The sequence below is a fragment of the Urocampus carinirostris genome, chromosome 2, assembly GCF_059441175.1.
Source record: "Urocampus carinirostris isolate Australia breed hairy pipefish chromosome 2, RoL_Ucar_1.0, whole genome shotgun sequence".
NCBI lineage: Eukaryota > Metazoa > Chordata > Actinopteri > Syngnathiformes > Syngnathidae > Urocampus > Urocampus carinirostris.
Window position 1 is genome coordinate 62,640,106 of NC_142350.1, and position 15,172 is coordinate 62,655,277.

At 40.0% G+C, this 15,172-nt stretch overlaps 1 protein-coding gene across 1 annotated transcript in view; it reads right to left on the minus strand.

Annotated features, from left to right (window-relative positions):
* Positions 1 to 15,172, minus strand: part of crppa (CDP-L-ribitol pyrophosphorylase A) — a 39,986-nt gene that overhangs the window by 21,936 nt on the left and 2,878 nt on the right. Inside the window, exons 2-9 of the mRNA XM_088328126.1 lie at positions 12,846 to 13,110; positions 11,792 to 11,941; positions 7,090 to 7,194; positions 3,890 to 3,935; positions 3,679 to 3,776; positions 828 to 905; positions 603 to 695; positions 88 to 192 (exon numbers count right to left, since the gene is read on the minus strand). Coding sequence (XP_088184252.1) covers positions 88 to 192; positions 603 to 695; positions 828 to 905; positions 3,679 to 3,776; positions 3,890 to 3,935; positions 7,090 to 7,194; positions 11,792 to 11,941; positions 12,846 to 13,110 — 940 coding nt within the window. The remainder of the gene's footprint in view (positions 1 to 87; positions 193 to 602; positions 696 to 827; positions 906 to 3,678; positions 3,777 to 3,889; positions 3,936 to 7,089; positions 7,195 to 11,791; positions 11,942 to 12,845; positions 13,111 to 15,172) is intronic.

Here is a 15,172-nt window from a genome sequence, read left to right on the forward strand (position 1 = left end):
GTTTGGCTGCTCTTAAAAAGAAACATTTCTCAGAAACAATGCGCCAGCGAAGAAGAGTCTGACATGAAAGACAAAAAGCTTTTTTACCTTTGACTGCTCGACACAGATGCCGTACAAGAGAATATTTTGGACTTTGGACTTCAAGGCCAATTCGGCAAAGGCTGTCCATCTGTCTAGACTGCTTAGATGCACCTACAAAATAAAATAAACTGTGAATATGTCATGCAAAAAACTGTTTCCAAATACTACATACAATAACAGACGACTAACTTCGATTTACCCTGTGGTACGCTATCTCATGCCAATTTTCGTAGACAAAACAATCAAATCCCTACCAACAGCTAGGCCCTTTGCTACGGAGGCTGCTGGACCACCATCACTTTTTCTCTAATCATCGCAATGTGACCAAAGTTGTGCTAAGCAAGGGGATGCTTCTACACAGAAGGTTAGACAAGCACTTTAGCCGCTTTGCAACAAGCGTAACATTTAAAGGCCGTCTGAAGCATTCTCGAAGCCGCAACTACACATAATGATTTCATGCTGGTGAGGTGGGTCAGCCTGGGTAATTCTGCTTGTTTTTCTTAAATTCTTTAACGACTCACCACTACGACAACAACCGGATGGAGTAGCGTTTGCTTCGTGGTCTCCACTTCTGCCAACATGCTCTCCACTTTGGCCAAGTCAGAGATGTTCGTCTGGAACAGCAACATAATCCAAATCAAGATATTATCTTTGAAAGCAAATGTGTTTTTTCTCTGTAATACTGCCAGATAGATCATAGTTTGAAAGAACGCATTTTCCAATCCTGTCAAAAAATGTAAACCTACAGAAAACTGGATGAAGTTCCAAGCATTGAACAGATACCGGCGATTGTCTCCTGTCACATCTGGGATGATGTTTAGATCCTGGAAAACAGAGACATTCCCCATAGTTAGAAATTTCATCTAGTTTCACAAACAGTAACATTTCAAAGGTCTTACACTCCTTCTGGTGTTTGATTTGGTTACACCTCAAACATCCACTGCTGAACGAGACCCATCTACTTGAGTGTAATGTACCTATCTTATAACTCAAAATGTAACACTTTCATTGACTTTGAGCTCAAACTTGAAATTTACTCCAAAACTCAAGCTCAACTCTCACCTTAACCATTCCTCAAAGTCTTAAGTGTGACCTGAAACTAAAACCTGGCAACACGAAATTTAGACGCACAATTCCGTCATCTTCATGTCCTGCTCTGCCGTTTCGCCGATGTAGCTCCCTTAGCTTAGCACCATAGCCCGAGCGACAGTGCCGCTTTTGTTTGTGATCCTTATGCTGTCTCCGCCACTTGGTAAGTGGGTTGGCCACCCACGGAGATCCCGCAAGCCTGTGTATTTCCTGCGGGATATCAAAGGTGGTATAAAAAGTGCCCAAAAAGTCAAAATTTAGACCCAGACCCAAATGTACAAGTTCCTCACGACTATAGGTATTATTGGCCACGCATGTGTCCAGAAAAGAAAGCAAAAAAGACAAGAGAACGGTCAAGTTAGGTCATGTTTACTTGTATAGCCCTTAATCACAAAGAGTCTCAAAGGGCTGCACATTATTACAGAATATTATGACACCATCCCCTCATATAAAACCTACATGATGGCAAATAATACACATATTATCAACATAAAATATAGGTAATAAATAGAAAATTAGTTGAAGAGTTGTGAGCTGATGCGTCAATGCGCGCCACCATTATCAACAAAGATAAAATAACACCAACCTCAAGCTCCAAAAACTGTAACCTAACCCCTTCCTCAAACTTGTTCTCATAATACAAACTCTTACCATACACAGGTCACATCAGACTTACGACCGGAATCACGACCAACCGTTAATAAATCCATCACAATCGAGCCGTCTGCTGCAGAGTTGGTATCTAGTCATTTTGTAGCGGTAGATTGCTGTGCCACCTGGTTAGCACAATGTTCATACGCATTGCTGGTCTGCTATGGCCTGCGGTGGCAGACATCGAATTAAAAAATGGGCATCTGCTGGCCGTGGTTCTAAGTACGGGAGGATGTTAGTCGAGCAAGTTGGAAGTCAGATGTTACCTGTATTTCAAATCCTCAGCCCATTAAAATAGCTCATTTAAATCCTGAACCCAGCTACCAACTCTTTAATCTCACACCCATAAACTTTAACACCAACCTCAGACAAATGTCTAATCTGAATTCTCAAAACTTATAACCAATAACTCAAATCCAAACTCTTGCCTGATCTTTACTTCACACTCCACAGGAATTGTTTACAAACATGGTGTCTAAAAGTCAATGGCACAACACAAGGCCTCGTTGAGATCATTGTGTTTGGCCTTGGCATGGAAACACTTGAGGAGAGGAAAGGATATGTCAGTCAAATTTAGTCCTTAAGCTTCACACCCAGCAGCAAATAAACACAGACAAAAGTACTCAGCATTTGGCAAGGTCACATAGACCTTCTCAGTTTTAGAATAACACAAAGTGTTTAGAAGTGCTACATTTGCAATGGAAAGCATATGTCAGAAATACTAATTACCTCGGAAAGATAACAGATTTAAAGAAGAAAAGAATTACTCTTTAAATTATGGATTTGTAAAGTTACAATATAGTGACAGATTAAGCACTAAATTTTAAAGCCGTTTTTTTTTTTTTTTTTTAATTTTAGACTAAAATTAGGTGTGGCTTGGAGGAGCAATGATAACTTACAATAGAAGCAAAACACGGTTCTTTATTAAGACCACAAATTCCAACAAGATTGCATATCCTTCTATGATTTCTGGAAAAGTGATTGGAGGATTCCATTTGAAGAATCATCAAATACTTGGTTGTAAATGTTCGAATGAAAGCCTTTTGAGATCCGAAAAGTTGGAAACTAGTGACTGCCTACCGTCAATCACTGAACTCCAGCAAGTCTTTTCCAACAGTGCATGTTTATTCTTCCACTTTCTCTGCTTGGCTTCCAACGATTTTCTCCCATGAGCACCCTTGAGTGGAACGCTTTGCCCTACCAAGCACCTGCATGTAGAAAGGAACATCTCCAATCAAAGAGAATTGACCCTAATTCACTTTTGGGACTCTATCCAGGCCAGCTGACGCAAGCCGATGAAGAACTTGGAGAGACTTAATAGTCAGGAAGGAAGGATGCGTTTTAGGGTCATATAATTGCAGGAGTGCACATGTAGTCCTGGAAAAATGAACTTATGCTTGTAATTTCTCTATCTCAAGACGAGCAGGTGAGGGGACAAGATTACTCTGTGAACATGGATATTCTGTGGCTGGTCTATGCTGTCATCTGCTAGCACAGGTCAGGAAAACTCATTTCAGCCGAAACCCAGTCCTTCTGAAACTGGTAACGTTATTGCCATTGCAGTCAAGTCCTGGGACTAGGGTCCCTCACCACTTGTGTTGTAACATGAGCTTTCGAGCACAATACAACGAAGGCCGCCCGCACCACAATTCCTCAAACAAATGCGCCGCAGTTCAGCAAATGTGACGGCCATCTGCTTTCCTGCATGCGTACAGTCACACTTCATTAGTTGCTTGACCACAGACGGACCAGTTGTTTCACCAGAGGACCACCCAGACATGCACATGATGCTCCCGCTACATCGGAAAATAAGCGGGTGAGGCGACACTCGCATGTCGACGGTTCCGGTTTACGCACCATTTCTAGGCTGCAGAAATCTTTGCGGAGGGAGTCGGCCAGCGAGCTAGCGTGCGAACATCCGCCAGTGATTACGCAGACTGAGCGAGATAGTTTGTCTGTGGGGGGAAAGGATACCATGAGTGCAGTAAAACATTTGGGATCCATGTATCCTTCACATGGGTAGAGAATCAATGTTGATATACATCATTTTTGAGGGTACATCACTCACCTTTTACAACAGACTCCGCAGCAGCTAAATCGCGTTTGTAAGTGACCTGTAGTGCAAGGTGAAACCTATTAGTACCCATTGTCTACCTCACCATATGAGGTATGGACCAAATTTTCAGCACCGAAAGTCTTTTTGTCAAAAATGATCAAAATAGTGTTTTCTGTTCAGCCAAAATAAAAGATTAAACCATAAAATGTGAGGCGAGCCATGTGAAGCTGGCTTTCACTCGGGTGCGAGTCTGTGCACCAAAAGATAAAAGATGTTGTCAATATGGAAGCACTACAGAGCTTTTGCCAACAAACTATTTCTAAAGTTTGTGTGTCACTTTGCATCCATGGTTTTTTTAAGCCACTAGCCGAACATTGAATAATGTTTCCATGCTAAAACTACAGAGCAAACTTATAACAATTGAGTTGTTTTGAGTTCATAAACACGTACTAAGTGACATTCAGTCTGTTTATCCCGAAGTAGATTGGCTGGGGATCAGTTCAACCCTCCATTTTGTTTCAATGTTCACTCTCCAGTCCATTAAAAGCGTAAATGCACCTAAATCTGTGTACATTTTTCAATATATGCAGGCACTTTTTTTTAAAGTACAATTAACTTGTGTTTTTATCTTTACTTTTATATCACTATTTTGTTGAACAGGATTCTATTTGAGCAATTAAGTGGCCTTGTTGTTGTTTTATAAGAATTACACAACTAAAACATTTAAAATATCATTTGTATTTTACTCTTCTCAGAAAGCTAGTGAAAAAAAGAACTGTTATTACGAAATTATAAGGCGCTCATAAAAACCTCAAATTGACCAGAAATTTATCATTGCGCCCTATAACCTGGTGCGCTTTATATACTGCGAAATATGGTACTTTTTTGCAGAGATGAGATTGGATATGCAGACAGTATTTACGCGTGTGTGTTACTACATGAGATTTTACAGTATACTATCATATTTGTGCAATGATTGATCAATCAAAAAAAAAAAAAACAGCTGGCCGAAATTGCATAACAAAATAATCAACAGGAATTGAACTTGCTTCCCACCGGTGAGAGCGCCAACACTTATCCACGAGACCACCTGTGACACAAGTGACATACGAAAAGGCGATACATTATATATCACACTATCCGTCCTTCCGATGCCAGATCAAATGTTATAGAATGAAGAAAACAGAACGTCGTCCTTAAACATAAACGCAAAGTACAGTTCATCCTATCATAATGAAGTGCTTTGAGAGACTGGTTAAAGAGCACATCACCTCCAGTCTCCCCTCCTCATTCGACCCCTTTCAGTTTGCCTACAGGACAAACCGCTCCACCAGGGATGCCATCTCCTCTGCGCTTCACCTGAGCCTGACACATCTAGAGGAGAAGAACACCCATGTGCGGATGCTGTTCCTGGACTTCAGTTCAGCATTCAACACCATCATCCCACAACATCTGGTAGACAAAATGAGACTCCTGGGTTTCAACACCCCCCTGCGGAACTGGCTGCTGGACTTCCTCTGTGACAGACCCCAATCAGTGCGGATAGGTCAGAACAGTTCAGATGTCATCTACCTCAGCACGGGCTCCCCCCAAGGCTGCGTCCTAAGCCCCTTGCTGTTCACCTTGATGACACACGACTGCGTCCCTAGGTCCGCCACAAACCACATCGTGAAGTATGCTGACGACACAACAGTGGTGGGCCTCATCAGGGATGACAACGACCTGGCCTACAGAGAGGAGGTGGAGCAGTTGGTGGGCTGGTGCAAGGACAACAGCCTGGTCCTGAATGTCGACAAAACTAAAGAGATCATTGTCGACTTTAGGAAAAACCAGCCCAACCATGCCCCACTTTGCATCAACAACAAGGCTGTGGAGGTTGTCAGCAGTATCAAGTTCCTAGGGGTGCACATTACAAACTCACCTGGTCCGTGAACACTGCATCACTGGTTAAGAGGGCACAGCAGCGCCTGTACTTCCTGCGGAGGATGAGGAGAGCCCACCTGCCCCCACCCTCCCTCATTACATTCTACAGGGGCACCATAGAGAGTATCCTGACCAGCTGTATCTCTGTGTGGTGTGGAGGCTGCAGTGCTACCGACTGGGGTAGTGTGAGGAGGATAACGAGGACAGCAGAGAAAATAATCGGGACTACACTTCCCTCCATTCAGGACATTGGCCAGAAGCACTGCCTATCCCATGCTAAAAACATTACCGGGGACCCCTCTCACCCCCATCATGGACTGTTCACTCTGCTAGCCTCTGGGAAGAGGTACTGCAGTGTGCGGTGCAGGGCCACCAGGCTCCGCAATAGTCTAGTCCCCCTGGCCATTAGACTGTTAAATGGTCAATCTAACATATAGTTAACTTAAATCTAAACGGCTGCTAATCTGACTTTTTGCACTACTGGCAGTTTTTTTATAGCTTGCCACTCCTTGCACATTGCTCTCTGCACTATTGTAATTACAGCGTTATTGTTACAGTGTTAATGTTACTGTGTACCTGACTTGTTAACCTGACTGCCCATTTTGCACATCTGGTTAGCTACTCTTCTTGCACTATCGGCACTATGGTAAAATACTATACGTAGCCAAAATACAATACAACATTATTTATATCTGTACATTCAAGGAAACTGTGGGGGTCAGATGCATCGACATTTCGTTCTGTATACACGTGTACTAGAATGACAATAAAGTAGATCTGAATCTGAGATCTGAATCTGAATCCTTGGTTACACCAGAGTTGTTTCCCTAGTTTTGTTTTCTTGTGTTTATTTATATCGTTAGGGACGACTTTTTGTTGTGCCATTCTCTAGCTTTCATTTCTAGCACCGTGAGTAAAAATTGTGTCACAATGAGATAAAACTGAATGCCTTTTCGTATGTTAGCTTTATCACGCTGGTCTAGTGGTTAGGGTTTGGCGCTCTCACCGCCGGGACCCGAGATCGATTCCTATTGCATACAATGTTCTGCGATTTTGGTTATTGACGTGATCATATGCCATAAGTGTATAAAATGCAACATGGTTATACACGAATAAATATGGTAGCTCTTACTTATAATCAATCCAGTGCCCTCAATATTACAAAAGAGTATTTTTGGGGGTGTGCCTTATAATCTGCCGTTTGCTTTTCAATTTACGGCGTGGTTATCACATTTTCGGTTTTAGCTTTTTTTTTCAGTGCATCCCTAGAGAAAATAAGAGCAAGTCACCTTCCACAATGTAGGCGGGCCCTCGATGAGCTTGGCCCCAGTAGCGCAGTACTGCAGCACCAGATGGAGACACTCGGTACCAAAGTCAAAGTCGGCCTCGGTGCACTGAGGGGAAAAGGTGCCTGGTTATTTGGGTATAGTGTGTGGTGGATTTTGAAACATTTTGTTTGTTTTAAGGTTTCATGATTGAGAGTTGGGCTCCAGCACCCCTGCGACCCTACTGAGGATAAGTGGTGCAGATAATGGATGGATGGATGATTGAGAGTTAAAAAAGCAGGAATGTTTCTGAATGATCGATAGAGTTATGCTAATTTTGTATTCTTTTCCTTGAGGGAGAAGGATGAGCCTGGTTGTTGCACGGTACATGCATTTCGAGCCATCGTACCAGCACTTGGACATGATGTAAGCCATCATCTAGATTCTAGAACATGCATCGGTCAAGATTTTGGGGCAGGAAACTATCTATATTTCATGTAAATTATATCGGTCTTGCCTGTTGATGCATTTGCAACATTTATTGCAGCCTGGTAAGTCTGGAGGGGGGGATTGCCTCATGTATGGCTGCTTCTCAAGGTTTCTTCATTTTCCTCATCCTGAGGGTTTTTTTTTTAGTTTTGCCTTGCCCACGTATAAGTTTCAGATCAGGGGATGTTGTAATAATGACCTGTGCAGCCCTTTAGGACTTGTTGTGATTAGGGGGCTACAAATAAACATGACTGCACTTCAATGTAGCTTTTCTGTGGCCCTATACATGCTATTTTCTCAATATGCTAGAGTAGGGTCAAAACATTTAACTAAGAGAGCCACATATAGAGAAATTCAAGGAAACAAAAGCTACGTTGATTTTTTTGGGGAGGGGGGCTTTTCACAGTTCACAGAACCCTTAACCCAGGGGTCATGAACACTTTCGACCAAAAGAGCCATAATAGCATTTTTTTTTCTTCGAGAGAGCGCCACACCATATATTTTAAGATAGAATTCAACAAAACTGCCAAATCCTGTCACAAGACAAAAGCTAATTCTTGAGCGAATTTTATTTCAAGTTTGAGATTTGATGAAATGTGTTAAAATAAAATAATGCCAGAGCCTTTGTCCCATATCAATATAAATATACCACATAAAATATGTCTCCCTCCAACAGTAACTTAAAAGTATTTAGGCTCATTTTGACCGTCATTTTTTTCCTAAATAAAAGTTTGAAAACAAGGTGCGAGCAAAGTTATTTCGTAAAAATGTCACACAATACTGACTAGAAGGATACCGACATATTTAGAGAAATTAGTGCTTGCGCCATGTGTGCATAGCTCTACCCATCTTTAACTCTCACCCGATCAAATTGCTCTGGATGCTTTGCTGACATTTATGGGTATGGGAGTTTACGGTTTGTTGTGTGGGTTTTTTTTTATTATAAAGTGTCTCAACAGTGGACATGCATTGTTTAATGAGCTTCCATATAAAGGATTCCTTAGCGGTGCACAACCAAAACGGTGGTATGTTGGTGTGATGCTGCGATTGTAAACTGTAGTTGATACTGTCCCCTATATAGACCGGACCGAACTCTTGGTACTATTTGTTTTGCTTTGGCTTTGCATGGTTTACGATTGTCTTAAGTTCACAATTGGAATGATTCAGAAAAATAGTAAAAGTCTCTTTTTTATCTCTGAGCCAGATGTTGTCATGAAAAGAGCCACATCTGCCTTGCAAGGAATAGGTTCCCAACCCCCGCCTTAACTGCTATGCTCATCATAACATCAAAATCTGTGTTTGATGCTTTACTTTGTTTTTGTTAAGAACAAATACAAATAATTTTCGATATGGTTGGTTTAGAATCTAAAAAAAAGACTGATTTCAAGAATTTATTTTACAATGTTTCTATGTAGTTAACTTATTTATAGGAAAACATTTTAGGAGCAATTATTACTTTTGATATTTGCTTTGAGACATTAAAATAAGGTAGTTGGGCTGCAAATGGTTACAGAGCTGCTTTTTGGACAATAACAACAAAAAATTAAAAAACAAAACACTTGTTTGCATTAAAATACTTCCCAATTCGGATCATTGATAGGACAAGGTTTTACTGCACTTCCAAAAATGTTTTCAATGCGATCATGCATCAAATATATGTAGATACTAAATCTAGATTAAAAAAAAGTATTTCATCTGAAGTCTAAAACACGTCATGCGCAGTTATTGGATTTCACATTATCAAAACGAGAGCTTGACGAAAATCAAACCCGGCCAAATGCTTAATGCGCATTAAATTACACACCACTCAAATGCTAAAGTGCCACATTCAAAGGAACAAATAAAGCACATCAAAGAACAGTTTACAAGCACAAAAATGATGGCTGCTCATGCATCATCCTGTTGTCTTGTGAAAACACTCTGACCCTGCGCGTATGCCGATATTTCACCGAAGCGTCTCGCTAATCTGACGCCTTTCATCTCGCTGTCTTTATCGGAGGAACTCAATAAAAACAGCTTCGCTGGCGGCACCACATCCTTCATTTCGTTTTGCTAGCGGGGATAATTTCCCAGCTTTATAAAAAGTCAACACCTCCTCCAAAAAGACAAGGACGGATAGATGGATGTTTGAAGGGATACTGTATAATATTTGATCACTAGATGTCGCTGTATTGTGTCTTGCAACGGAAAACAAGAGCAAAAAGCACGAGGAAAATTGAAACGACAGAGACTCAAAGTTAACAAACCATGCCATTTTTCTTCTCATTTTTTTTGACAGCCATGTTTTTAGATTTCTGGAAGTACCCGTAAGTGCAAAATGCTGGACAATCATATCAACACAATGTTATGACAAATAATACCAATTGATTGACCTACCAGTATTTAAAAAAAACATATATATTATAATTGTCATGTTTACCGATGTGATGCACCTGTGCCCGCTCCTTTGGCGCCAACTGCCTCGGACTCAGATTGGCTCCCTGTCCCTATTTAAACCCTCTCCTTTCTGTCACCTGTTGTCAGTGCGTCTGCGAACCTCAGTTTAGACTAGGTAAGCCTTTTTCGACCCTGACTCCCAACTGTTTTTTGCTCCCGTCTGTTCCCCAGCTTCGACCCATTTTTGATCCTGACCACGTCTACTCTCCTCTCCTGGCTCACGACTCGTTTCCGACCCCGACCAGGTTTTTGCTCTCCTGTCCCGGCTACTGAACCATTTTTCCGTTCTCGACACCGTCATCACTCGCCACGGAAGTCCCACTTTCGCGTTCAAAACAACCTGCTTCCCGCGGCCAGCGATCACCGGATCGATGGTGCAACACTTTCCTTTCTTTCAATAAAACTGAGAGAAACGTAACGCAACGTTCTAGTCTTGACAATAATTGTATTATTCAAATCAAAATTGATATTTTTCTCCTCTAGGAGGCACTAACAAATCTAAATAATATACAATGTCCTTTTAAGGGAGGTCAAAATATTTCCAGGGGCCAGATGCTTCAGTCTTTAATTTAACTTATTTTCAAGACTATTGCAATGTATTTGCACTCAAATACATAAATGAATAAATAAATATATATATAAACACTATTAAACTCAGATAATAATTTTATTAATAATAAATAGTAATAATGAAAACACATTTTACGCCTCTCTTCACTGATAATACATTTAAAACATGGTAAGTTAATAAATTATTCACAATAATATAACGTCAATGTTTTAATTTAAAAAAAAAAAGTCTCGGTACTCATCCATTTTAACCAAGCCGTGTAAAATATGAGCATGTCTGCCCAGCCATAAAGTTGCCTGCCCCATTTTTCACAACTTGAAACACAATAAGACGACAAACCGCAAAAAAAACCATTGTTGCAAAGTATTAAGGATTGATAATCAGAATATATAACAGAACAACACTTTGGAATTAAGTTTGTTATAAATCTACTTATAACATTCATTGCATGTATATGACATCGCTGTTTTCCATCTGCCATCAGTATGTACCCGTATTTACTCATCTTCATTCATGCAATGTTTGCGTTGCGTCGTCTGCTACAAGCCACTCCTCCTTCCACGTTGCTTTTAATGTACGTTTACGTTTTGTAGCGTCATACATTTTGTTATCTTCTTGTGAATCATCTGGAGCTGAGGTTTTGGCTTGATTCCTAACCACTTCTCCATTTTTCTTGTGTTCTCTGTGCGTTTACTTTGGAAAATTATATGCTAATACCAGAATTTATAACGCTCGGGAAAGTCCAGAAGCACGAAGTTATTGGGTGCCGAGTATGCAAATTGCCAAACGAACCGAAATTCCAAAATTTCCAAACTGAATGAACATTTCGAAATCGGAATAAAGATAAAGCAAACGTTTGATTTGAAAATAAATATATATATTTTTTTTTCCTTGAAAAAGTTGTCGGCCACCCTGACGTTTTGTAAGTTGTACGCACGACGTAAAAGATGCACGCCCCGGGCGTCCAGGCAGATGTTGTTTCAGACACTGCCAGCATGCACAGCACACTACTTCTTCGGGGAGAAAATCAAGTTGGCGGCTGTTTACCGTAGTTGCAAGACCTGCTGCGACTCAATATTGATCTATACATAAGGCGCATATAGTTAGCTTTTTAAAAAAAATGAAGGCTTTTAAGTGTGCTTTATAGTGTGGAAAATACTGTATTTAATGCCAGAATAATTGAGGAACCCTTTGAGGACTCAGCCGTGGTGTGCAATTCCATTTACATACCCTCTGATAGGCTCTGTGGATAATGTTGTACTTAAAGGCCTGGGGCATCTCGCTGGCTCTGTACTTGGCCCGTTCTAGCGAGTGATCCAGGAACCCGTCTGACGTTGTTGCGATCACCGTGGAGACAAGTGGTCGGATGGCCCCGGACACCTGTGGCAGACAAACGGGAAGTGGACAGCACCAATGAACTCTTCTTATTTCTAAAACACGTTTTTTTTTTTTTTGCATTTATATATGGAAGCTGTGCAGCTTCTTCTATAGGTGGATGTACACTTTTTCTTCGATTTCTTTTAATATTTAGCTATTTTCAAGCAGTTTTAGGGGGATCGGATCCAATGAGAGTTTATACGGTTATTTGTGACTACACGGTTACTTTTGGAGTAACATGTTTTATTTTTGGTTCTTGTATAACTGTCAAGTGATTTGTGTTGGTACCATGTTTTCCAGCTTAACCCAGTGTTGTAGAGACGTATCAGCCAATGTCAAAACTTTAAAGGGATTGTGTTTAATATTTATTGCCTCCTGGTGGTACAAAAAAAAACCTTCATTCAGTAAAGAAAAAAACATTGATTTGAATAATAAAAATAAAAATAAATTAACTATCATATCAATGTTGAGTTTTATAAGTATTCATACATCGAGAGTTTTTTATTTTCTAGTCGCCGCAGTGTTGTTTTGTTCGCATTACAAAATACAGTGCCATCTAGTGGTCAAATAATACACATTGCGCATTTACAGAAATTCAAAACCTTCGTTGTTCAGAAGTACTTATTTTAAAACAATTTTTTGAAGGAATCATTTCATTTTTTATTAATTGGGTTATTTATTCATTCAAATACATAAATAATTCGAATATAGATTCAAAAATTGTCAGGAATTGCAAAGTCTATTGCCAGACAAAGAGTCTGAGCCTTTAAGATGTCACAAAAGCAAAGGACGTAACGTCTAACACAACATCTAACAAAGTTTAGTATGGCAATTTCACTAAGGGGCGTACTCGGTTTTGTTTTGTCAGTTTTTAATCAGCTTATCTGTTTACTATCATCCTACTCACTCCGTGTTCCCAGGCAGCCATCGTTATTTGATAGAGAAAATCTTCCTCCACAAAAGGTCGCACGGCATCATGGATGATGACCACTTTGTTCTCCTGCTTATCTTCCTCACTGAGGGCCATCACTCCGTTACAAATTGACCTGTGGCGCGTGGAGCCGCCTTCTACCACCCGAACCTTGGTGTGCTGGAAGCGCCCGATGATGCTCGTCATCAGGTTCATGTTTTGTTGGGCGACAACGACCACGATGCTGCGGATCCATGATACCCTGCAAGGACGTGGCATTGATCAGCCCTTGTTGAGTTTAAAGACATATGTAATTGATGAGAAACACAACAAAAGTAGTGGTTTTGCGATGTACTCCCTGTAAACTGTTTTTGAGCCAAGTACCCCTAACCAGGACAGAGAATTTTTGAATTGGAATATAAAAAAAAAAACAAAAAACATACTGGGATAGCAAATAACCCTAACGTCAGTCCTAAATGCACCAATCAACTGCTTACATGAATTTGATCTAACTTTCTGGCTCGCTTTATAGAAATTTCCCGATTTGTTGGGCTGAACCATTTTGAAGGTGGGTGGTCCGAATGGAGGTTTATAAACATACAACACAATTTTGGATAGTTTTAACAAAATACACTAACTTTTTCTTATTTGAAAAATAAAAACTCTACATTGTGTGTGTGGATCATTATTATGCAATACACCCAACTTCTAGGCATGGTTTTGAAAAATAGATAAATATAAAAGACCCAAATAATTATTATAAACAAAATGCACAACATTTTTGTCTGAAAACAAAATTATGATTTCTTTTTAGGCTATATATTCAAACCCGAGTAAGGATAGGCAGTCCAGAAAATGCATTGATGGTTTATATATGAAATGACCCATTTTGGGGAGTTGTGGATGATGATTTTGTATAGAACAAAAAAATAATCTTTTGACAAAGTAACTTTAATAATAGCCTGACTTGCTTTATTTTTTAATCATTTTTGAATGTAGCCCTCTGGATTTTAGTTAAAAATAAAAATCTCATTATATATATATATATATATATATATATATATATATACATACACACACACACACACACACACACACACACACACACACACACACACACACACACACACACACACACACACACACACACACACACACACACACACACACACACACACACACACACACACACACACACCGGAGCCATATCCCCCTACTGGGAGGTGGCTAGAGTCAAAAACATTCATATTTCTGACTCTTTCTGGGAAGTTGATAGGAGATTCCCAGCCCCCTCGCTCAAGAGGGCAAAATGATCATGATTTTATATATTATTATAAAATAAAGTAGAGATAACATAATTTAGAATAGATACGTCTTTATGTTCATTGATTACTACTTGGTGTACCATGTTTTCCATATTGGGATGGATAGGCAATATTTACATGGCAGTGCCTATAGACTGGACAGGGAGCAGCTGATGATTTCTGGGCTGTTCTTTTCTCTACTGCTGTAAACCCAGAATACCACACTATAATGCTGTGTGCCAGTTTAAATTTTTTTTAACCCTATGTTAGAATTTATTTTAAAATCTCACCCCAGCTAGCATTACATTTTCTGATTAATATTGTGCTTTCTGTGTGTGAAACGTCTGTCTCTGTGAAACATATAGTACTTCAGGCATGTCCTAAGACCAGCCTGGGGGTCAGTTACGGCTCGCGAATAAATACTTATTGTCCCACGGCTTCTGTCATAAAATTGAAAATATGTGGTCTGCCAGTAATGTTGACAGCAGTATAAAATATTTTTGTACAAAAATAAAAATCACCATTCCACCAGATGATGGCAGTAGCCCTATGGCCACCTTGCCCTTGGCTTTCTGTGAGAACTTTAGCCCACCCTATTTCTGACATGGCGACTGTAAAAAAGTTGACTGAGGGGCGCCGCTTCCAGGACATGTGGAAATTGAAGTATTTTTTCACCAAAGTCAAAAACAACCGTCTGTCTAATTTGCGACTGTGACTGTGGAAGTTTTCAAAGAATATAATATCAAGAGGCACTACCAGACGAAACACGATAAATACAGAAAGCTAACCATAAACGAACGCTGTGAAAAGGTTTGGTTTGAACACATTTATTGACACTAATAACAGCAAACAAACAATGAGAAGTTTTAACAAACCTTCTCGACAATCTTAACAGCAATCAAGCATATTCACAATTTCGTTATGTAATATCTTTGATAGTGTCAATAGATCCGCTGTGAAAAGGTGAAGCAACTAGAAGCTGTTTTAACAGCACAGCAGCGATTTGTTTTCATGAGAGAC